General features: G+C 45.0%; 7 protein-coding genes and 1 pseudogene across 7 annotated transcripts; 5 read left to right on the forward strand and 3 right to left on the reverse strand.

The window, feature by feature from the left end:
* The first annotated feature begins 975 nt into the window (after positions 1 to 975).
* On the forward strand, positions 976 to 6,919 carry LOC145698009 (myosin-4-like). Its single transcript, XM_081775214.1, has 3 exons — positions 976 to 1,121; positions 1,164 to 1,377; positions 1,424 to 6,919. The coding sequence occupies exons 1-3, from the start codon at positions 978 to 980 to the stop codon at positions 6,871 to 6,873; spliced, it is 5,808 nt and encodes a 1,935-aa protein (XP_081631340.1). The 5' UTR covers positions 976 to 977; the 3' UTR covers positions 6,874 to 6,919.
* A 66-nt stretch (positions 6,920 to 6,985) lies between these two features.
* Positions 6,986 to 7,468, reverse strand: LOC145698060 (uncharacterized). The gene has a single exon (XM_081775266.1). The coding sequence runs from the start codon at positions 7,466 to 7,468 to the stop codon at positions 6,986 to 6,988; it is 483 nt and encodes a 160-aa protein (XP_081631392.1).
* Positions 7,469 to 7,920: 452 nt separating this feature from the next.
* Positions 7,921 to 10,463, forward strand: LOC145698016 (protein phosphatase 1D-like). Its single transcript, XM_081775222.1, has 5 exons — positions 7,921 to 8,044; positions 8,172 to 8,364; positions 8,410 to 8,530; positions 9,325 to 9,701; positions 9,764 to 10,463. The coding sequence occupies exons 2-5, from the start codon at positions 8,179 to 8,181 to the stop codon at positions 10,364 to 10,366; spliced, it is 1,287 nt and encodes a 428-aa protein (XP_081631348.1). The 5' UTR covers positions 7,921 to 8,044; positions 8,172 to 8,178; the 3' UTR covers positions 10,367 to 10,463.
* A 521-nt stretch (positions 10,464 to 10,984) lies between these two features.
* On the forward strand, positions 10,985 to 11,516 carry LOC145698036 (histone H2B pseudogene; annotated as a pseudogene).
* A 404-nt stretch (positions 11,517 to 11,920) lies between these two features.
* On the forward strand, positions 11,921 to 14,878 carry LOC145698011 (uncharacterized). The gene is made up of 7 exons (XM_081775217.1): positions 11,921 to 12,068; positions 12,115 to 12,260; positions 12,303 to 13,001; positions 13,683 to 13,808; positions 13,871 to 14,291; positions 14,337 to 14,502; positions 14,546 to 14,878. Exons 2-7 carry the CDS (start codon positions 12,126 to 12,128, stop codon positions 14,724 to 14,726), a joined length of 1,728 nt encoding a protein of 575 aa, XP_081631343.1. The 5' UTR covers positions 11,921 to 12,068; positions 12,115 to 12,125; the 3' UTR covers positions 14,727 to 14,878.
* A 6-nt stretch (positions 14,879 to 14,884) lies between these two features.
* Positions 14,885 to 15,875, reverse strand: LOC145698027 (uncharacterized). Its single transcript, XM_081775234.1, has 4 exons — positions 15,715 to 15,875; positions 15,452 to 15,666; positions 15,235 to 15,404; positions 14,885 to 15,192 (listed from the first exon to the last, which is right to left on the reverse strand). The coding sequence occupies exons 1-4, from the start codon at positions 15,852 to 15,854 to the stop codon at positions 14,965 to 14,967; spliced, it is 753 nt and encodes a 250-aa protein (XP_081631360.1). The 5' UTR covers positions 15,855 to 15,875; the 3' UTR covers positions 14,885 to 14,964.
* A 503-nt stretch (positions 15,876 to 16,378) lies between these two features.
* LOC145698061 (uncharacterized) lies at positions 16,379 to 16,908 on the forward strand. Its single transcript, XM_081775267.1, has 2 exons — positions 16,379 to 16,609; positions 16,651 to 16,908. The coding sequence occupies exons 1-2, from the start codon at positions 16,379 to 16,381 to the stop codon at positions 16,792 to 16,794; spliced, it is 375 nt and encodes a 124-aa protein (XP_081631393.1). The 3' UTR covers positions 16,795 to 16,908.
* Positions 16,803 to 21,575, reverse strand: LOC145698062 (netrin receptor UNC5C-like). Its single transcript, XM_081775268.1, has 8 exons — positions 21,356 to 21,575; positions 19,473 to 19,592; positions 18,875 to 19,403; positions 18,282 to 18,831; positions 17,987 to 18,202; positions 17,540 to 17,851; positions 17,178 to 17,481; positions 16,803 to 17,135 (listed from the first exon to the last, which is right to left on the reverse strand). Exons 2-8 carry the CDS (start codon positions 19,528 to 19,530, stop codon positions 16,903 to 16,905), a joined length of 2,202 nt encoding a protein of 733 aa, XP_081631394.1. The 5' UTR covers positions 19,531 to 19,592; positions 21,356 to 21,575; the 3' UTR covers positions 16,803 to 16,902.
* Positions 21,576 to 22,121: the final 546 nt, after the last annotated feature.

The raw sequence follows: 22,121 nt of genomic DNA on the forward strand, positions 1-22,121 counted from the left end.
AGAATTAGCATCAGTTCGATCAGGTTCAAAACATTTGCACAAATGAAAGACCATCAGTTTTTTAGGCTATGAGTTGTACCAGCAGGGCGACGCAGTTCGACAGGCGAAAGCAGTCAAATACCTCAAGCAGCAAAAGCCCAAGCTTTTCGAAGAAAAGGAGAACAACGAGCCAAGCGATCTACACGAAAGTTATCTTCAACATACCGACTTGAAAAGGAGAATGAGCGCGGCGAGCATGCGTTCAAGAAATTCGCAACTTTCCAACGTTTCTTCAAGATCTCAGACTCACATTGAGAAACCGGTGAATCTTTTCCAGGAGATTTTGAATATCAGAGATGAAACAGAAGCCAAAAGGAGACGGTCTGTCAATATATTATCAGTTTTTTAGAAGCATCGAATACATCTTCTTTTCAAAAATATCAGCCCATTGACAAGATTGAGTCTTTCTAAGGACATACGAAAAAAATCTGCAGTAAGCCTCAATAGCTTCAGATCTTCTAGCAATCACAATCTGGCACCCAGCGCATTGGAAATACGAAAATCAAACCTGAGCCTCTCTCCCAGCTCATGTCACAATCTCGCTCCTTGATGTCACATCATGTGATACCCTTATAATATTCTGTACACATGAACACATGAAAAATAAATGAAGCTCTTATATCAGTAAATGATATCACAGCACTTTTGATTTATCTATTGGAGAGTGGTCAAGTTGTCGATTGAATACAGTACTCAAAGTTCATCTGCCCACTTTTGGAAAATCGACAAAAATAGGTGATTAGGTGATGACAAAATGTGTCAAGAATCTCCTCCACTGGGTGCATTTAAACTCAAGTCGCACGGCTGCCACTTCAGTTCTGCAAGCACCAGACAACTCTTAGGTAAGGTGTTGAAAGTAAAGTCTTGCTAGTGATAGATTACATTTAAAATATTGTGTGAGATAACTTATAGAAAAAATGTAACAATAGATTCTAGTCATGGCGCTTTGGGATCCCGAGGCTGCCGGCAATGCCGCCGTTTATCTTCGACTCGACAACATGAAGTTGATCGATATCCGAAACGCTCCATTCGAGGGTAAAACCGCCGTTTGGGTCCCTTATTCCGAAACCGGTTACACTAAGGTAGGCTCATCTTTTAGAACCATTTATAAACTCGTTTTTAAGGGTAAAAAGCTTGGCGAAAAGGACGGCAAGATCGAGGTTGAGCGACTTGTCGATGGAAAAGTCAAGCAGTACAAGCCCGATCAGGTTGAGCCCCAGAACCCTCCAAAGTACGAACTTTTGGAGGATATGGCTAACATGACATACCTGTCTGAGGCTTCTGTTGTCCATAACTTGAACAGCCGATACACTCTCTTCCTTATCTACACCTACTCCGGTAACGTTATTCAAAGAGATACTCTTCGTTGATTTTTATCTCCAAGGTCTTTTCTGTGTCACCGTCAACCCCTACAAGTGGCTCCCCGTGTACGATAACCACGTCGTCCTCTGCTACTACAACAAGCGTCGAACTGAAATGCCTCCCCACGTTTATTCTGTCGCTGATAATGCGTACCAAGATATGCTTCGAAACTCCGAGAACCAGTCTATGCTTATTACTGGTGAGTCCGGAGCTGGTAAAACCGTCAACACGAAGCGAGTCATCCAGTTCTTTGCTGTCGTCTGTGCTCTCGGCGACAAGACTTCTTCTAAGAAGGATGATGCTCCCTCTCTCAAGGGTGGCGGAACCCTTGAAGATCAGATCGTCGCTGCTAATCCTGCTATGGAGGCCTTCGGTAACGCCAAAACCATCCGTAACGATAACTCCTCCCGATTCGGTAAATTCATCCGAATTCACTTCCAGGTCACTGGTAAACTCGCCTCCGGTGATATCGATACCTACCTTTTGGAGAAATCTCGAGTCACCTTCCAGCTCAAGGCCGAACGATGCTTCCATATTTTCTACCAGATGCTTACTGGCCACAAGCCCGACATCAACGAAATGTGTATGATCTCTACCGATCCCTACGAGTACAAATGGTGCTCTCTTGGTGAAGTCAAGGTCAAGTCTATCGATGATAACGAAGAACTCGACGCCACCGACGAGTCTTTTGATATTCTTGGCTTCACTGCTGAGGAGAAGGCTGGTATCTACAAGATCTCTGCTTCTTTGATGCACTCCGGTAACGCGTTGTTCAAGGAAAAGCCCCGAGAAGAACAGGCCGAGCCCGATGGATCCGAAGCTGCTGATAAGATTGCTTATCTTTTGGGTATCAACTCCCAAGAGTGGCAGAAGGCTGTCTGCACCCCGAAAGTCAAGGTCGGCACCGAATGGGTTGTCAAGGGTCAGACTGTCGCCCAAGTCTACTACGCTATTGGTGCCATTACCAAGGCCACCTACAAGCGACTTTTCGAATGGCTCGTCGATGTTGTCAATCGAGCCCTTTCAACTGATCTTCCTCGAAACAACTTCATTGGTATCCTCGATATCGCTGGTTTCGAAATTTTCGAATTCAACACCTTCGAGCAGCTTTGCATCAACTACACCAACGAACGACTTCAGCAGTTCTTCAATCACCACATGTTCATCCTCGAACAGGAAGAATACAAGCGAGAAGGTATCGACTGGGAGTTTATTGATTTCGGTATGGATCTCCAGGCAACTATCGAACTTATTGAGAAGCCTCTCGGTATTATGTCCCTCCTTGAAGAAGAGTGCATTGTTCCCAAGGCTACTGATATGACTTACCGAGACAAGCTCTTCCAGCAGCATTTGGGTAAATCCGCCTCCATTGGTAAGGTCAAGAAGCAGGGCAAGTTTGAAGCTCACTTCGAAATCTACCACTATGCCGGTACAGTCGCATACAACGTTATTGATTGGCTCTTGAAGAACAAGGATCCTCTCAACGGCTCCCTTGTCACCCTTTTCAAGAACGCGTCCGTTCCTGTCTTCAAGAAGATTTGGGAAACCTACGTTTCTGCTGATGACGCGCCAAAAGGTGGCGGAAAGAAGGGCGGTAAACGACAGAAGGGTGGTTCCTTCCAGACTGTCTCTGCCCTTCACAGAGAGTCCCTTCTCCGATTGATGACCAATCTCCACGCCACTCAGCCTCATTTCGTCAGATGTATCATTCCTAATGAACAGAAACGACCCGGTTACATGGATAACAACCTTGTCCTCCATCAGCTTCGATGTAACGGTGTCTTGGAAGGTATTCGTATTTGTCGAAAGGGTTTCCCATCTCGAGTCGAGTACGGCGACTGGAAGCAGAGATACGCTATCCTCAACCCCAATGCTGTTCCAAAATCTGGCTTTATTGACCCCAAAAAGGCTTGTGAAAAGATTCTTGCCACTCTTCCATTCGATTCCGCTGTCTACCGATTCGGTCACACCAAGCTTTTCTTCAAGGCTGGTATTATTGGTGCTTTGGAAGATCTTCGAGATGACAAGATTGCTGAAATTCTCACCAAGCTCCAGACTCGAATGCGATTCAATCTTTCTCGAGCTGCTTTCTTGAAAACTATCAAGGAACGAGATGGCGCTGTTGTCATCCAGTCCAACTGGAGAGCATACATCACCTTGAAGGATTGGGAATGGCAGAAGCTCCTTTTCAAGATCCGACCACTCCTCAACACTGCTGAAAAGAAGGCTGAGTTCGACGAACTCCTCAAGGAATACGAAGAGATGAAGAAGGAACTCGAAGTTGAGACCAAGCGACGAAAGCAACTTGAACAAGAGTACTCCAAGTTTATCCAGCTCAAGAACAAACTCATCTCCGAGTTTGCCGGTGAAACTGACGCTCTCCAGGATGCTGAGGACCGAGCTGAGTCTCTTATGAAGTCCAAGATCGATCTCGATGGAAAGATCAAGGAACTCAACGAGCGACTTGAAGACGAAGAGGAAATCAATGTCGACCTTCAGAACAAGCGACGAAAGCTTGAGACTGAGTGCAAGGAACTCCGAAAGGACATTGATGACCTTGAAGGAACACTTTCTAAGGTCGAAAAGGAGAAATCCACCGTCGAAGCTGATGTTCGAGCGAAAACCGATGAGCTCTCTGCTCTTGAAGATACCATCGCCAAGCTTCAGAAGGAAAAGAAGGCCCTCCAAGAAGCTCACCAGCAGGCTCTTGATGATCTTCAGGCTGAAGAAGATAAGGTTAACTCCCTCTCCAAGGCCAAGAATAAGCTCGAACAACAAGTTGATGACCTCGAACAGTCTGTTGAGACTGAGAAGCGATCTCGACTGGATCTTGAACGACTGAAGCGAAAGCTTGAAGGTGATCTCCGACTCGCCCAAGAAACCATCATGGATCTTGAAAACGATAAGCAACGACTTGAAGAGAAACTCAAGAAGGCTGAATTCGAGTACAACCAGCTCTCCACTCGATATGAGGACGAGCAGGCTCTTGTCGCTCAACTTCAGAAGAAGATCAAAGAGCTCATGGCCCGAATCGAAGAACTCGAGGAAGAACTCGAAGCCGAGCGAGCTGCCAAGGCCAAGTCCGAGAAGTCTCGATCCGATCTTTCTCGAGAACTTGAAGAGCTTTCCGAGCGACTTGAAGAAGCCAACGCCCAGACTCAGGCTCAAATTGAGATCAACAAGCGACGAGAAGCTGAGCTTGCCAAGCTTCAGCGAGATCTTGAAGAGCACAACATCGCTCACGAATCAACCCTCTCTGGTCTCCGAAAGAAGCACGCCGACTCTTCGTCTGAGCTCACTGAAACCATCGACAACCTTCAGCGAGTCAAGACTAAGCTCGAAAAGGAGAAGTCTGAGCTCAAGATGGAAGCCGACGATCTTGTCTCCAATGTTGAGTCCCTTACCAAATCTAAGACTACATACGAAAAATCTTGCCGACACCTTGAAGATCAGTACGCTGAGCTCAAGATGAAATTCGAAGAGCAGGAGAAAGCACTATCTGATTCTGCTGCTAATAAGGCTCGACTTTCAACTGAGATGAACGAGCTTCGACGAACCTTAGAAGAAAAAGAGCAGATAAACAATCAGCTCACTCGACAGAAGAACTCTGTTTCTCAGGCTAACGATGAGCTCCGACGATCCCTTGATGAAGAAGTCAAGGGCAAGAACGCCCTCGTCCACCAGGTCCAGGCTGCCAAGCACGATCACGAACTCCTTCGAGAACAGTATGATGAAGAAGTTGAAGCCAAGAACGAACTTCAGCGACAGCTCTCCAAGTCTAACTCTGAGTCTTCTCAGTGGCGAACCAAGTATGAGACCGATGCCATTCAGCGAACTGAAGAACTTGAGGATGCTAAGAAAAAGCTTTCTGGTCGACTTGGGGAAGCCGAAGAATCAGTTGAAGCCGCTCTTGCTAAGTGCTCTTCTCTTGAAAAATCCAAGGGTCGACTTCAGTCTGAGATCGAAGATTTGACTGTTGAACTTGAGCGAGCTAATGCCGCTGCTTCGGCTCTCGAGAAGAAACAGCGATCATTCGACAAGATTCTTGAGGAAAACAAGGCGAAACAGGACGAAATCAACGCGGAGCTTGAGAAGGCCCAGAAGGAATCCCGAGAGGCTTCCAACGAAGTCTTCAAGATGCGAAACGCCTACGAGGAAGCTGTTGACTCTCTTGAGTCTGCTAAGCGAGAGAACAAACAGGTCCAGGAAGAAATTGCTGATCTTACTGATCAGGTCGCTGAGGGAGCCAAATCCATCTCTGAACTTGAAAAGGCCAAACGAACAATTGAAGTCGAACGAAACGAGCTTGCCGCTTCTCTTGAAGAAACCGAAGCTGCTGTCGAATCTGAAGAAGCTAAAACTCTCCGAATCACCGTTGAACTCCAGCAAATCAAGAGTGAATCCGACCGACGACTCCAGGAGAAGGACGAAGAAATGGACAACAACCGACGAAATGCTAGCCGAACTGTTGAGGCCATCCAGTCTCAGCTTGACTCTGAAATCCGATCCCGATCTGAAGCCGTCCGAATCAAGAAGAAGCTTGAGGGAGATATCTCTGACATTGAGATTCAGCTGGCTCATGCCAACCGACAGCTCAACGATGCCCAGCGACAGAACAAGGACATCATGGGCCAGATCAAGGATGCCCAGATGGCCCTTGACGAGTCCGAACGAATCTTCGACGAAGTTAAGGAACAATCCGCTGTTACCGACCGACGAGTTAACCTTCTCCAGGCTGAAATTGACGAACTCCGATCCGCTGTTGAGCAGGCCGAGAAAGGCCGAAAGGCTGCCGAACAGGAACTCATGGAAGCCAACGAACGAGCCAACCTTCTCCATACCCAGAACACCGCCCTCGCCAACCAGAAGCGAAAACTCGAGCAGGAACTCATCGCTGTCGCTAATGAAGTCGAAGAAGCCATCCAGGAGGCCAAGAACGCTGAGGACAAGGCCAAAAAGTCCATCCTCGATGCTTCCATCATGGCTGAAGATCTCAAGAAGGAACAGGATGCCTCTGCGCATCTTGAGCGCATGAAGAAGAACCAGGAAGTCCAGCTCAAGGAACTCCAGGCTCGATTGGACGACGCTGAACAGGTTGCCCTCAAGGGCGGCAAGAAGCACGTCCAGAAGCTCGAAGGCCGACTTCGAGAACTCGAATCTGAGCTCGATAACGAGCGACGACGCGGTGTTGACTCCCAGAAGGCTGTCCGAAAGATGGAGCGCAAGGTCAAGGAAACCGTCTACGCCGGTGAAGAAGACAAGAAGAACCTTGGCCGACTCCAGGACCAGGCTGACAAGCTCCAGCTCAAGGTCAAGCAGTTCAAGCGAATGGCTGAGGAACAGGAGGAAGCTGCTACCCAGAACATGTCTCGATACCGAAAGCTCCAGCACGAGCTCGATGAGGCTGAAGAGCGAGCTGACATGGCTGAATCTACTCTTTCCAAGATGCGATCCAAGTCCAGCGCTTTTTAAATGTTTTCTTACTGTAATTTAAATTCAATAAATTGTTTTTACCCGTATTCAAGACGAGTTTATTGATTGGTAGCCCTTAAAAGGGCTGGTTTTGATCATGATCAAGTCATGATTAGTTCTTCCAGTCGGAAGTAGATGGCTTCGTTCGTGGAAGAAGATTCGGATGGATGTAAGGGGTCACTCCACCTTGAGAGAAGGTCACATCGCCAAGGAGCTTGCAGAACTCTTCGTCTGTGCTCATGGCGAGCTGGATGAATCGAGGCTTGATCGTCTTCTTCTTGTTATCCTGCGCGGCGTTGCCAGAAAGCTCAAGAACTTCCGCGCAGAGATACTCGAGAACACCGGTGACGTAGATGCACGCGCCGATGTTCACCTTGTTGTTGACGTTCATTGCCCGGAACTGACGCTTGATTCGGTGGACAGGAAAGGTCGTCCCACATCGCACGTCGATGGGTTTCTTCTTTCGCTTGCCTCCGGTTTGCATCGCTCGCATCTTGGCCATCTTCTCCTTCGCTTCGGCTGAGCCTTTGACGAAGGATAGGTCGACGCTGCCATCGGCGGATTCAAGCGAGGCGCGCTTCTTGGTTTTGGCCATCTTCGATCAGCTTTAGTTGAGTTGCTTCTTTTCGGAAAAAAAGTCCAAGTGAGGAAAACCAAATATGTAGCCCGTTTTATACTCAATCAGCCACCAAGTGGCCGATGGTTCTGGATCGAAAAGTTTTCGCCACCGTGTTTTTTGAATTCTGGAAATGAAGATTGCGAAATTCGCGACTGATTTCGGCGGGAAATGGAGAAAAACTGCAGCTGTCGAATGTAAAAGTTCATTCCGAGCGAATCATTTGATTTCCCATTAATAATTGACATGAAAGTTCGTTATCGCTGATAACAGTTCGCCCATTTTCATCAAAAACATGACTAATCTGGGCTCATCAGCAATCGCTTGGTTGTCTCCCACACGTGTTGCCCAAGTTTTTACCGAATCGACCAATAGTTTCTTCCCTTGCCGCCCAGTCCCCATTTCGTCATTGCCAGCAACACCGGAATTCATATTCTCGAAAAATACAGAGAAGAAATTCTTCTTTCAAAAACAGAGGAAAACGGAATTACAAATCAAGAAGGACGAGGATTTTACGTGTTTTACTGTAAAAAGTACAACTAAGACGAGCTTCAGGTAATAAATGGATCTTTTTTAATTGCAAATTTCTAATTGTGAATTAATGATATGTCTACGAGACACCGCCGGTTTCGAAATCGACATCATTGACTCCATCTCGGAACACTTTTAACAAGAAATTCAGGAAAACAATGACGAAGACAATGGGTTGGCGACTTGCTTCTTCTGCTGCCGCAGAGCAGGGTGATCGTGATTACATGGAGGACGTCACTTCGGTCCAGTTCGAGCGAGTAAGCTCCTCGAAAGGTTCTACTGAAGACGCGAGCTTCGCCGTTTACGACGGGCATGGTGGCTCAGAAGCTTCGCTCTTTGCTAAGGTAGCTTTCAGAGTGTCCGTTATTGAAGGTTAGTCACTGCTTCAGGATCATCTTATGGAATTCATCAAAGAAGAAGAGGGCTTCTACTCGAGGGACGTCGAAACTGTCATGCGGGCGATTCGATCTGGATTTCTTTCTTGCCACGAGGCTATGCTTGAAAAGCGACGTAAGTTTTGAGTTTTAAGGGATCACCCCCCGATTTTTCAAACCTTTGGCACCGGTCATTATCGCCTATGATTAGATTCCTTGTTTTCTGAGGATCATTTTGATATATGATAGTACCCCTTTACATAAATGCATCCCCGAAATTTTGGTTCCCAAAGTTCGGGAAAATGCATGTAAATTGTACTTAGCGTGAAAATCGCAATTTTTTTCGATTTTTCATTGTCATCGAAATAACACAAACAAGGGCTCTTTCGAAAGCTTAGAATGTGAAGATTACGAATTTAATAACCGCACTAGAATTTTCGGCCAATTGTTGGCGCTAGAGAGCATTCTAACACCCAAATAACGCCAAAAATGGTTTCAAAAAGTTTTACAACTAGAATTTTTTTATTCACTAATCCGATCATGCTGATTCTACCAAAAAATAAAGATTAGCGTCTATACTTTTAGATAAACCAAAAGGATTTTGAATCCCAAAGCCCAAAAAAAAGTAGATACGATTTGAAAATGACCTAAAATGGCCATTTTTCAAGATGTTAATCACTTTGACGGCCTGTAATGCATAAGCGAATGTTATGCTGGCAAGCTGATTCTACCAGAATTTGCTCCTTTCGAAGCGGGCTTTCTAATGCGCCCAAAACCAGCTTCCTACGTAAGCTAAAAAAAAAAGTAGATAGAGGTCAAAGTTGGCGAAATTGGGGGGGGGATCCCTTAAGCGACGTTAACTTATAAATTATAAGTTATAATTTATAAGTCTATTAGGCTAAATTCTCAATTTCATTTGAAATTATTTAGCCAAGTGGCCATATCGACACAACCACCTCAGCAATGCTGGAACGACCGTTGCGCTAGTGATTATCCGTGGCGACCTAATGTACGTTGCTCACGCTGGGGATTCTGCAGTGATCATGGCAACTCAAAAGGATAAAAAGACTCCTCTGCAAGCGATGTTGTTGACAGAGGACCACAAGCCCGAAAGTCCGAAAGAGAAGAGTCGAATTGAAAGAAACGGTGGCCGCGTGCTCAAAAGCAAGAGTAGCTACCGAGTGTGCTGGGAAAGAGTGAATCACCCGGGAACAAAGTTCGAATGGACAGATCACATGCCTTACTTGGGCATCGCCAGAAGCTTAGGGGACTTTTGGTCCTGGAACGAGCGATCCAAAACGTACTTGGTAAGATTCTACTTCCGAATGATCTCAGCTGATAACAACAAGGACAAAATTTACTCTTGTAGGTTTCGCCTGTTCCCGACATCAAAGTCTACGACTTGGAGAAAACCGGCGCTCGCTACATCATCCTCGTTTCTGACGGAATCACCAACACGATGAGAGCTCGCGATATGGTGGGCATCGTCGCCGACTTTGAAGAGCGAAAGAAACGGGGCGAAGTCAAAGGAGTAACAGCCGCCAGCGTGCTTGTCAAAAAAGCTCTCTCCTTGTGGTCGGATCATCACAAGCGCGCGGATAACAGCTCTGCAATCGTCGTCAAGATCGAAAAGGCACTGATTGAGGCCAAGAACGCGAAAGGAAGTTTCTTGGAAAGCTGGGTGAGCACGGAAAACAACCGTTTGGTTAGGACTCCCGTCTCGGAAAATCGCGCGAAGAAAATCCTTGAGCTTCGATTCCAGGAAGTCGATCAGCAGCTCAAGACGCCAAGAAAGAGAATGATCCACGAATGCAACAACTTGCTTTCTCCAGAGGAATCAGTGGATTCTCCGCCATCGAAGAAAGCAAAAACAGCAGTGAAATTGAAGCCGAGACGTTCGCTCCGACTGGCCGTGAAAAGCTGCGATCCCCTTCTGACTCGCTCTGCTGCACGAAAACGCTCGTCCCTCTGAAAAACTTCCCCTTCAGCGATTCCAAGCACATTTGAACTACTGTAAAAGATAACTGCCTTCTCACATGATCTTGCTTTTACTGTAATAAGAATGTCTTTTGGAATATACGGTAACGATATTGAACCGAAATTGAAGTTATAAATACGCAGGATAAAGGATAATCCTTACTCATAAATATCATGCAGAAAATAATAACAAAGGTAATACTTACATCCATATGATTTATGTGACATAAAGTAGTTGCTCATAATTACGTTATGAAAGATACGGTATGAAGAAAGAATGTCTGTATGCATGAACTGGCTTGTGATGCAAAGATGAGCGAATTCGAATTCCTGAAGGGAAAATCCGTTGTGATTTTGAAAACGCGCGCATTTTCGGTCGAAAACTTGATGAGTCGGCTTTCTGCTGCGTCGATTTCGCAACTTTTTGGTTGTCTCCAGCACTGGTTGCCTAATTTTCAAGCGAGTCGACTCAGTCGAGGAATGATTTCTTGCGGCGGGCCGCTCGTGGCGCCAATGAGCCTTTTCCTCTCGTGCTTCTCAGCCGACGCTATAAAAAGGCCTGCAAACCCAGAATTTCATCATTCCATAAGTTTTCAAAAATCTAACTTTTTGATTACAAGTCAACTCAAAAGATGGCAAAGACAGTTCAGAAGCGAGGCCGAGGACGCCCAAAGACAAAAAACACCAGCTCGGTGAAAACTCCAGAAGAGTTGAAGAAAGCCCAGCGCGAGCTTCGATTCAAGAAGGTCAACTTCAGTCACTACATCTACAAGGTGCTGAAGCAAGTTCACCCCGACACCGGCATGTCCAGCAAGGCGATGAGCATCATGGATTCCTTCGTCCACGACCTCTTTGACCGCCTGGCCGCTGAAGCTTCCAGTCTCGCCAAGAAGAACAAGCAGTCAACGATCTTGGCTCGAGACATCCAATCAGCTGTTCGGCTCATCATTCCTGGCGAACTCGCGAAACATGCTATTTCCGAGGGAACCAAAGCCGTCACCAAGTACAATGGCTCTCGTTAACTCTTCGAGTTATCACTACAGGCATTAGCTCGATCTGGACTTGTTCAGAAAGAGTTACGGTCTCAAGGCCCTTTTCAGGGCCAAAAATAATCTAAAAAAACTTCATCTTCTTTCTGAAAACAGTGTCCTATCCGGACTTTCTTAGTCAGAATTTCTGACTGACTTTTTCGGAAAAAGTTTTTCCAAACAAATACTACAGTGACTAAACATGAGACTAAAAGATAATCACTGATTATTAATCAGTCAGAAAATCAATGAAAAGATCGTGACCGAAGCTTTGATATTTCATGTTCTACCGTTCTTGAATTCCGAAGGGATTATCAGCGTTCATAAACTCCCGCAGATTTTCAATCGTGATGAGTCGGCTTTTTAATCCATGTAAATTTCGTTTATTTCGCAATCGGGTTGTCTCCCGCACGACATGGCCGACTTTCAAGTTTCATCCGAATCGAGGAATGTGTTTTCGAGTTCGCGCCAAAGACGGAGAGCAAATTCATTTCGAGAATCGGCCTACTGCCGGACGGGGAGATCTCGTGTCGAAGTATCAGTTCACTCAATTGGTCGGACATCCACCTCCGCAGATTTATTTACGAAAATTTAATTTTATACACAAGCTTTTGCAGATTTAGAGAACCACTCTTCACAAGAGAAAACTTTAAGAAGACATCCTTATCTGTCGGTACTCTTCCTTGCTATCAGCGATTTATATCACAGCTTTCAGAATCGGCAAAGATGAGAACAAGACAAGCTAACAGAGGCAAATTCAACGGAGGACCAAGGTCGTTTGACGGAGCTCCACCACGAGGGAGAGGACGAGGTCGAGGACGTGGCTATTTCAGCGGAAGACCACGCCAGCCCCTGACCCACGTACGTCTCGGATCATGTCTCTTTCTTCAACTTTTATTTCAGGCTGGATATGTGACTCCCTACCGAAACATTCCACCGTCGCAGAGAGATCTCCTGTGGGGCCCACAAACGCACTACAGTGATGGAATTCGTCGGTTCTACACGAGCTTCAAGACGAATCGCAACGACGCGAAGCTCCTCTGCGGCGAGATCAACATGGATATGAAAAGGAGGGAAGATACCAAAGCGGAGAAACAAGTGCTTTGGTTCACCGAGGTCGGAAGAGAAGATGATGCCGAGAAGCCCGATGAAGAGCGAGAACTTATCATTATCTGTGAAGAAACCAGCGCCGGGCCGACAAGAATCTTCAACTTCCTATCAAAGAAGTACCCGACACTCGGCTTGGTAGAAGTTCCAGTGGATCAGAAAGCGCTGGCAGGACGGAAAGCAGCCCTTCGTGCGGAGAAGAGTGGAGCAGGCCTTCAAGCAGGCACAAGCCGCTTTTTAAATCGAGAGAGGAAGGACGAGAGGAATGAAAGATACACAGAAGCGTTCAAGGAAAGGTGCATGAAACAATATCACGAACGAAAGCAGCGTATCCGGTCTGAGCGAACAAATGACTCTGGAATGGAGACTGAGACGTCATCGAGCGACGGAAAAGCGGCAAATGAATCTGAACGAAGGGAAAGCACTGATGTATTCTCGGCATTCGGAAGTTCTGGATCAGCTGTTCACGATACCGAGATGGAGACTGAAGACGACCTGGACGGCTACACGACGTTTTGACTAAACCGACGTTCTCGCTAACCGACGTTTTCGCTAAACCGACGTTCTCACCAAAAGTCAAAACGTCGGTTTAGTCAAAACCTCGGTTTAGTCAAAACGTCGGTTTTCCCTAAAAATGCGGGGGCAATCAGAGCGAATGAGAACATGCTCTTCCTGGATTAAAAATTCTGTCTGAAGCCCGCCGTCTTTTTCAAACCGAAATTTTCCTTAAATTGTTAACTTGGAAAAACAAAATATATATTTTTTAATTTATTATTTTAAAATTATTATTTGAATAACAAAATCAATAAGTTTAAAAAATATTAAGTCTGCATAATTTACTTATCTTTTTACATTTTATCGGTCTTGAGATCATTTTTAAAAGATTTATTTTAGTTATATTAGTTAATTTAATGAAGATATTCATTATTCTTATACTTTTACTCTTCACAAAGATCTTTCAAAAGATAATGAAAACGTCGGTTTGACGAGAACAACGGTTTCCAAACTGAGTCTTAACCAAATTCAAGGCGCCCACGCATTTTTAAGGAAAACCGACGTTTTGACTAAACCGATGTTTTGACTAAACCGACGTTTTGACTTTTGGTGAGAACGTCGGTTTAGCGAAAACGTCGGTTAGCGAGAACGTCGGTTTAGTCAAAACGTCGTGTAGCCGACCTGGACTTCACTGAGGAAGTGGGAAGTTCAATCATTACAAAGGTGAAGCCCCAGCCAGCTCATGGCGTCAGTCGTCGTCTTCCAACGCCTCCAGCTGCCGATGATGGATCCTCAGTCAAATCTCGCGTAAGTTCAGAAGAGAATTTATCTTCTTTTTTCATTTAAATTTACTGGTCATTCCTTTGTAGTTTCTCTGCTACGCGATCAAGAGAGAATGGGATCTGTGCAAACGCGGCGATGCTCTCCTCAACGAGTTCTTCGACGATGCAGAGCGAATTTGCGATGAAGATGAAGAATTGATGGACGATTTGCCGAAGAAAATTTGCGAATGGCTTGATGAACCACCATGCCAGCTGCCAAAGATAGAAGAAATCTGGCTTAGATTCGGCCAGAGGATTCTTCTGAAGACGTATTTCATGACCTACGTGGTCGAGCTTTACGGCGGTTTGATGACGAATGAAGACGAGCGAACTGGCATCTTTAGACGGAGAACTCCCGGTGGAACGTTTTACACCATGTTCAAATGCGTCAACATGAAAGAGGATCACTGGATCAGCCGATTCGAGTACTTGAAGAAGCACAGATTCGCCTACAAGCACGAACGTGCACGTAAGTACACATTCTTTGAAAGAAAGGTTAATTTTTTATTTTCAGGACTTGGCGAGGATGCCGTTCGAGAACGCACTCAAATGGCGAAGATCAACGTCGCGAATCTGAAGCGCGAGGGAATGAGCGATTGTCTCTGTGAGTTCGATTACATCTCCATAAAAGATCTGGACCTCGATCACAAAGACGATATTCAAGAAATGATCGTCAAAAGGTATTTGTTTCTTCTTAGAAAGTGGCTTCAATCAGTATTCTAGTATGAATAGAATGGAGCTGGATGACGAACAAGACGTTCCTCGACCTGCACAGCCTGAAAAGCAATACGACAGTAGCGCCTCAGAATGGTCCGACGAAGAGTGTTACGATGACCCCTTCGGCTACGCCCGTGAAGCACAGCGACAGCGTGAAGCACAGCGACAGCTGTACCAGGATAACTGACGCGTTTCTGTTTTCCCCTTACACTGCACTTATCTTCACCAACTTCCTTACCTAGAAATTATCAAAGATTCTTTGATATGTCTGACCCATTTTCCCATCCCTTTTTTACACTTACTGTACATTCATTTTTTATTAATATTAATATTTTTTATCGGAATCTTGATGTAATTTTCTTGTTTTTATTTCGTGGTTGAAAATGGCAATAGAGTGCAGGGCAGTTCTGAGAAGTTTCAATTTTTTAGCGACCGTCGTAGTCGCTTCCGATGTAGACTGCTTCGGCAAATTCGGAGAATTCATCCATCAAGTTGATTGACAGCTTTGTGATGCCTCTGGAGGTAGGTTCAACTTCCTGGAAAAGATTGGTCAGCCGTTCTTGATTGAAGTGTTGCTGGAACTTTTGGTAGAGTCGCTGATGTTCTTGAAAGTAAACCCTGGCTTCATCAGTGTTCATTGCTTCCGGAATAACCTGAATAGACAGTTAAAGTAGTTGATTAATATTGAGATTTACCGTTGAAAGAGTAGAAAGCTGAGCAATGGCGTCTGCGGGAATCCCGTACATTCCGATGATCTTGGACCAAATGATTCGCATGTAGCAGTAGAGTACGTTCTTTGATTCTTGGCGAGAGAATTTTCCATCTTTGTCGACATCAAAAAGCTTGTAGAGCATCGTTCGCAATTCTTTTAAAATATAGTTACACAAGTCCTGGAAGTTGTGGTAGTTTTACCTTCATCTTCTGGTTGATTTGCAAACGTCTCGGTCGGGATCATATCTGGAACTTCGTTCTTAATCATTGCCACGATCCTTTGAGAGCATTCCTTATCTTCATCGAAGGAGATGTCCTTTCTGTCCTCTCCAACGCAAAAATCGAAGGCCCGGTCAACGAATCGCATGTCAAGGTTGTCTGCCTCCATTTCTCTGTGCATTTGCTCGTGGTCCAAACTAAAATGTAAGCCGTTTTTTTTCTGCATATACTCTCGAAAGTCTTACCTGTCGAACTCAGCCTTGGCCATTGGTATGACGATTGTTTTCATGAAGTTGATGGCAACATCGGGATTGTTTGGGAAATCAGCCATTCCTTCGGGAAGGAAAGCATTGGCGAAAGTGAGACAGAAAGCAAAAACTCTCATGGTTTGATGAATTCATCCTTCTGCACAACGCTTTATACTAAGAAATCGCCTGACCGCCATCTGCCGGAGAATTACGAAGTGGTTTATTTTGAAAATAAAGCATATTTGCGATGAACTTTGAGGAGTTCTCAGCGGGATGTCGTCAGCTGGTTCGATCTATTCAAGTAAATATGAACAGTGCTTTTGAAATGGAATGACCCCTTTTTTCCCAATGAAAATTTCGGCGGGAGATCCAAAACTCTTTGTCTTGGAAGAACTTTATCCTTTTCAGCAGAATCGAACCGTAACGACGAATCGAAGAAACGATCTCTGACGGTTAGCTCGACAATTTTTCTTTGAAACATCTTCGTTGGCTCTGAAGTCGTGAAAATAACTGCGAAATAAACATGTATCTTGTCATTTATATCGTCAGTTATTCTAAACATTTACCATATTGAGCATTATTTATGATCAATATCTAAATTTAACGACTCATTTTACGATATTCCTCTAGTCTGAAGATTCCCAAAAGGTCATTGTGAAAAATGACATCGCAAGAATACTACAACGCGAAAAGCATCAACATAAAATCTTTGGTGATCGAGATTCCAAAGAGCAGAGATAAATCGGTGATCAATAAGAAGCTAATTTGGACTCCAATCGACGAGTTTTTCGGAAAACTGACAACAGAAAATGGCGAAGTCGTCCATAACGATATCGGAAAAATAACAACTAACCCGAAATTCGAAAACCGAGATGTATTTGCTATCACAAAGGTACACCAATTAGCATTCAAGTAATTTATAGAGAAATCCAGAGAGGAGATTCCTTCGGGATCATAAGCGTCGGCGACAACGAGGAAGACCTTCGATTCATGACCAACCATTGCGGGCTAGTGCATTTCCAATCATTCGAAGACGCTAATCCCCAGAAGCAAGACTTCAAGTTGAAATTTCAATAAAGATTTTGATAGAGGATATTTGTTTTATTAGCCTTTTATACAAATAAATTAGACTGGAACTGTTTGTCTGGGCATTGTCAGTAGTAAAAGAAGCAAATGTGAATGATATTAAGGTTGAGGCAGCGGGTAAGCAGCATTGATGTATTTCGCGGGATTGTTGCCTTGTTGGACGTTGATGTTTAGATTGAGGAATGGGTTCGGCGAGTTTGCGACCCGTCGGAGAGTGAAAACCACGGGCCTAGCGTATCGCCTCCAAAGCTGAGATTCGGGCACTTCTTGGCATTGAGTCATCATTGTCAATTGCCAGTCGTGGGTTGCTGGCTCAAGTCGAACTTTAAGCCCTACAAATGCATAAAACAGAGAAAAATCATATTTCGGCTTACCTGCTGACATTTTCGCCACGCAAAAGACTTCAGCCGGGCAAAGCGGCTTCGATCTGTTATCACGCTCATCCCTGTCGATCATGTCATACGTTGCTGGCAGCTGATCACTTACACGAATGCGAATTTGCACTTCGTTTCCAGACAGATCAACTTCTCTCCCGTAGACCAAAACGTAGACAGCTTTATGAGATGCGAATCCGCGGCTGTTTGGTGAGATCTTTGGGGTGCCAACAATCGACCAGCTTCCAGTCTCTTTAAGGAGCAAGGTTGCAACACTTTGGTATTGACTCTTGACTCGTTCGACCTAAAATTTGGAATTAGACCTGCTAAGTCTTCCTTGATTTCAATCTATAAAAAATTACCTTCAAAGCTGCACCGATCGGCTTAACTTCTAGATCCCAGCCGTAGTAATCACCAGGAGAAATTCTTTCGTGATTGTTTCTCCTTGTCTCTTGTGAAGAATAAATTTCATTTCCTGGATGAACACAATGCGGAATCATCAGCTTCAACGTCTTTCTTATTTTCAATCCTGGAGGCCCGACGATAACCACCGGAGAAAGAAGAACTTGATGCTGAGGAAGCAAGGGCCCATCAGATCCACAAACTCGAAGTGAAATCATTTGATCTTTACTCAACGCATCCGGGGGAATACTCAGCGTAACTCCGGCAAAGTTCTAAATTGGCCGGGTTATTGAAAACCAAGTGTGTATTGTCGTGGTCTGAGCGAAAGAAAGCGCCCCATACATTGTGACTTTTCGCATGTCAGAGCGTTATTTCACTAATGATGATCGATGGCTGGGTTGACTTACCATATCCCCACCGTGCGCGGCGGTGATGAATTTCTCGATTTGATTGTCGCCGACGTTGTTGCTCAGTTGTGTACTCATCATTTGCGGTTGGCGGTTGTCGCGCTGCTGTGCCGACTCGGAAGAGGATGAAGTGGACGGGGCCATGTAGCCAGGAATGTAACGGTCATAGAGATCGCTACAGCGAGATGTTTGGCAGCGTTCCATCCTCATTGAGCGCTAGAATGAATAATCAACTGACGAGTTCAAATTGAGATGTGTTGCTCAAAAATAACTTGATGTATTTGCACTAGATTACCTTTGTATTATTTGCACGCATGCGCTGGATAACACAAATGCCAATGCCGATGGCTGTCAAAAACATCACCGTCACGACGGCGAGTCCGACCGCCAAGGCTGGCTGATCCACCAAGCTTGAAAAGAGCGTTTCTTTACAAGCGCCTCCTTGACAAGGGATTTCTTCGAGACCGATTCCGGAACACTCGTCGCCGCCGTTTTTAGGAGCGGGGCGATTGCAACGCCTTTCATGAGTTTGAACACAACGCTGACTACACTCTGTCCATTGAGACCAGTTCGACCAGCCTCCGTCAATCGGGCACTCGTTTTCGCAGTCACGCTCTTCACGTTCATTTCCAACGCATTCTTTTCCGTCATTATGCGGGGCCGGAGCATTACATGCGCGAGTTCGAAAGGCTCGAATCTTTGCGCAAGAATTTAGAGGGCAATGCGACCATTCCGACCAGTGCGACCACATCCCATCAGTCACAACTTTTATCGTAGCTGCTGGAGATTCACGACTCCCGACAATGTTTTCGGCACGGCAGACGTAATCGCCAGAGTCGCTGTATCTACAAAAGCGCTAGTATTCCGAGATTTCTAAGCGAAGTTTACCTTGCAGCTTTGACAATTAAATCGTTGTCGTAGTTGATGATTAGATTTTTGTCACGATTTGGGTCAAGAGGCTCTCCATTCTTGATCCAAGTGATTGTCGGCGCAGGAAGACCTTTAGGAGGCACACAGTGTAGTTGAATGTTCTCGCCAACAGAAAAGTCTGGTTTTGTCGGAAACGGTTTCGCCTGAAACTCTTTGTGGAGAAAAGCGAGCTCGACATTCGCAGAAGCGGATTGCGCGATGATCTCCTCGCCATTTTCGTTATTCCAGGCGACGCAGTGGCAATTAAACTTTTCCTCTCCAAAAACACTGACCACATCCGACTTCTTGACGTCAATAGAAGCAGCTAAAAACGGAACGCCATTCGAGTCCTTCCAACTTGCATAATGAGGTTTGTAGCTGTCGAACCACTTCTCATTGCACTGGAATTCGAGGTTTTTGGCGTTTTTGGCTTGACATTTTAGCGTGGCGACTTGATTCTTGACGATGTACTCGGTTTTCGGGTGGAGAGTGAACTCGGGCTTGATGGCTTTTTCGAGGATCAGAAAGAAAGTCTCACTTCTGCAAGATTTTGTGTATGAAAATTGATGATCCTTTCCTTGAGAAACATAAAGAAGGTTCCAAAATACCAAAAGTGCCATAAAGTTCGTTAGCATTGGCTGCTATTCACCACCGTTGAAGCCTCGTTAATGACATATCTGACATTTTTTCTTCGTATCTGAAATAGTTTTTAGTCGGTAAGTATCGCCACCTCAAAATTTACGCTGCGCAAAGTTTGGGAGGAAACTTTGCGGAGTGATAAGAAAAAATTCTCGATTCGGAACAATTCGTAAAGCATTTTAATTTCTGAAAAAGTAAGTTTTGTGATAAGAGTGTCTCGTATCGCTGATAGGTTAAGCTAGATAGTGTCGGCCGGATCAGACTGACGATAAGCTCTGATAATATTTGATTTGATTAAATGAAATCCACGACATGAGTTTGCTCAAGAATTAGGAAGGAAAATACTGCGGGGATCCGGCGCGATTTGACGTTCCTCAAATTAACCACTAATTAATCCGCCCTTGTTTAGGTTAATTTATGAGCTCATAAATTATTCCTTCTTTGAACTTCGTCATAACTGTTTCTATTATCACACAAAAGGCACTCGTAATAATGGTAAAGGCGTCACTCGAAATTCAAGAGTTGGATTCGCCTAATTGGACGCAAATTGTTTGACAAATTTGAGTGGTGATGAATTAGGCGATGCACAGGCGGGCTCATTCCAAAATATCAAACGGCGCCGCCATAATCCCGCTTTAAAAAATTACGCTTCGCTGTTGAAATTTTGGCTGGGTCGGTCACGGGGTGGCCCGCCATTCTGTCGGCGCCAGTCCGTCGCCGCGGCGGGGCAGAAAAACGCGCAGCGCGCTCCACCTCCACCAGAAAGAGCAGTCAAGCGTGCACGCAAGCGAGCGGATCAATTCGAAAGCTCAACCCTTAAGTGAGATTTATACACAAGCGGATTACTGCGCGGCTTAGTACGCCGACAACATGTCGGTTTCCCGGATTGCCTTGTGTGTGCGGAAGGATTACAAAATGCACAGAGCCTTCTGGGAGATTCAATTTCACTTCCGCGATTTTCTCAATTAGAAAATGGTAGATTTGAGACGGAAATCAAATCCTAGCGCTGGTCAAGCTGCTTGACTCGAGCCTAAAGCAAAATTGATTGCTCAAAATTGAATGGGATAAAAAGGAAGAATCAAATAATCATAGACCGCAAATAAAGCCAAATCAGAACTTTATAACCATCAAGGGGCCACAACTCAAAATGAGCTGGCTCAAGGCCGCTCAAAGTCGAACGGAAGCAGTTTTGACGAAGAGGCGCCGTCAGGACGGCGAGGGATCTTCAAGAAACCAACAAAATTCATCAGCTCTTTCCAAATGAGCGCTAACCCCAACACGGCATTTACGATGGGAGAGCTTTCATCTCAATTATAGCTTGGTCTCCTATCGTCGTATTCCGTTGCCGGCCTATTCTTTTGACTATCAGAGTCTTCTGACCGTTAAAAATCGGCATGAGAAAGTTCTTTTGCATAACCCCACGAAAGATAAAGTAATTGACCTGTAGAATCTGATGATCGATAAGAAAAAACGGGAATCTCAAGTCCCCAATTTTTATGGGTCAAGAGATTTGAATCCTCCCGTCACGGGCCATTGAAAATTTTCTCTTCGACGTTCATCTTTTGAAAATAAATAGGCTAATTTGAAACACAATTATTATTTCAAAAATACCTTTCTCTCAAATCCGGTTACTACGAAATGCTGTTTACCAAGTGCTTTCTGTAAAGCCATTGTAGGGGGTCGATTTGGATTTCGATAGGAAGATCCTCGGAAAATGTACCGATAGGAACTCGACAAAATTGTTGTATGTGATGGTAAGATTATTTTGTATGACGAAAAAATGAACAACTCAAGAATATAAAATGTTCTCATGAAAATTACCTGAGGAGAGTCTTCCTTATTCTTATCTTCGTTCGGCTAAAATCTCTCAATTCAAGAACGCCTTCATCTCGGCGAATATCTCTATCTCCGTCGTAAAGGTATATTTTTTATCTTTCGTTTGGCGAAATAATGGTGCAACAGGTGCGCGCCCAGCTCAGTTCAAATAGAAAAGCGAAAAATACGAAAAAGCGAGTTAGTTGCTTCAGCACGGCGGCCGAGGCGCCCCCGCTAAGGCGCTAGTTTTACTACACCACCGAGAGCGCGCGCTTTCTTGGCGGCGCGGTGTAGTAACGTTGGTGCAGCAGGGCATGCACCAAGACAGCCGGAAGCTCCAGGACTGGCCTCACGAACGGTACAAAAGACAGAAACTTCAAAGGGTATCGAAGCCTTTGTTGAAACTGAAATCAACAAGGACATCTCGTTTTTGTTGACTTAGCAGTGTTGATAATTGACAAAGCGTAATCAAATAATGATCACATTATGTAACAACAATTCAGACGCAAGATAAAATCATAACCAACTGATAAGTCTCATACTAAATTAGCCCTGCATCTTTCCTTCCCGGAACCCGTATTACTGTTACCACACCGTGACTGAATGGAGCCATTGGACACACAGAGGACGCGCTCAACCGGACGACAAATGGTCACTCGACAGCCATTGTCCACCAAACACCAAAACACTAAATCAACTCAAGGAGATTCCGGCGTGACCCTCCGATTTTACTTTTTCGATACTTTGCCCTGCTAAAGTTTGTTGTAAATCT

This window comes from Oikopleura dioica, chromosome 2 (assembly GCF_907165135.1).
Source record: "Oikopleura dioica chromosome 2, OKI2018_I68_1.0, whole genome shotgun sequence".
Taxonomy (NCBI): Eukaryota; Metazoa; Chordata; class Appendicularia; order Copelata; family Oikopleuridae; genus Oikopleura; species Oikopleura dioica.

Coding starts and splice junctions, on each gene's coding strand:
- LOC145698060 (XM_081775266.1), bottom strand. CDS start 7,468: ATGGCCAAAACCAAGAAGCGCGCCTCGCTTGAATCCGCCGATGGCAGC.
- LOC145698016 (XM_081775222.1), top strand. CDS start 8,179: ATGACGAAGACAATGGGTTGGCGACTTGCTTCTTCTGCTGCCGCAGAG. Junction 8,365..8,409: donor AAGCTTCGCTCTTTGCTAAG/GTAGCTTTCAGA, acceptor TCACTGCTTCAG/GATCATCTTATGGAATTCAT. Junction 9,702..9,763: donor AGCGATCCAAAACGTACTTG/GTAAGATTCTAC, acceptor TTACTCTTGTAG/GTTTCGCCTGTTCCCGACAT.
- LOC145698011 (XM_081775217.1), top strand. CDS start 12,126: ATGAGAACAAGACAAGCTAACAGAGGCAAATTCAACGGAGGACCAAGG. Junction 12,261..12,302: donor CACGCCAGCCCCTGACCCAC/GTACGTCTCGGA, acceptor CTTTTATTTCAG/GCTGGATATGTGACTCCCTA. Junction 13,002..13,682: donor AGATGGAGACTGAAGACGAC/CTGGACGGCTAC, acceptor CGTGTAGCCGAC/CTGGACTTCACTGAGGAAGT.
- LOC145698062 (XM_081775268.1), bottom strand. CDS start 19,530: ATGCTAACGAACTTTATGGCACTTTTGGTATTTTGGAACCTTCTTTAT. Junction 19,404..19,472: donor CCTTCTTTATGTTTCTCAAG/GAAAGGATCATC, acceptor TCCTCGAAAAAG/CCATCAAGCCCGAGTTCACT. Junction 17,482..17,539: donor CGATCGGTGCAGCTTTGAAG/GTAATTTTTTAT, acceptor TCCAAATTTTAG/GTCGAACGAGTCAAGAGTCA.
- LOC145698009 (XM_081775214.1), top strand. CDS start 978: ATGGCGCTTTGGGATCCCGAGGCTGCCGGCAATGCCGCCGTTTATCTT. Junction 1,122..1,163: donor CCGAAACCGGTTACACTAAG/GTAGGCTCATCT, acceptor CTCGTTTTTAAG/GGTAAAAAGCTTGGCGAAAA. Junction 1,378..1,423: donor CCTTATCTACACCTACTCCG/GTAACGTTATTC, acceptor TTTATCTCCAAG/GTCTTTTCTGTGTCACCGTC.
- LOC145698061 (XM_081775267.1), top strand. CDS start 16,379: ATGACATCGCAAGAATACTACAACGCGAAAAGCATCAACATAAAATCT. Junction 16,610..16,650: donor ATGTATTTGCTATCACAAAG/GTACACCAATTA, acceptor AGAGAAATCCAG/AGAGGAGATTCCTTCGGGAT.
- LOC145698027 (XM_081775234.1), bottom strand. CDS start 15,854: ATGAGAGTTTTTGCTTTCTGTCTCACTTTCGCCAATGCTTTCCTTCCC. Junction 15,405..15,451: donor AAATCAACCAGAAGATGAAG/GTAAAACTACCA, acceptor ATATTTTAAAAG/AATTGCGAACGATGCTCTAC. Junction 15,193..15,234: donor AGCTTTCTACTCTTTCAACG/GTAAATCTCAAT, acceptor CTGTCTATTCAG/GTTATTCCGGAAGCAATGAA.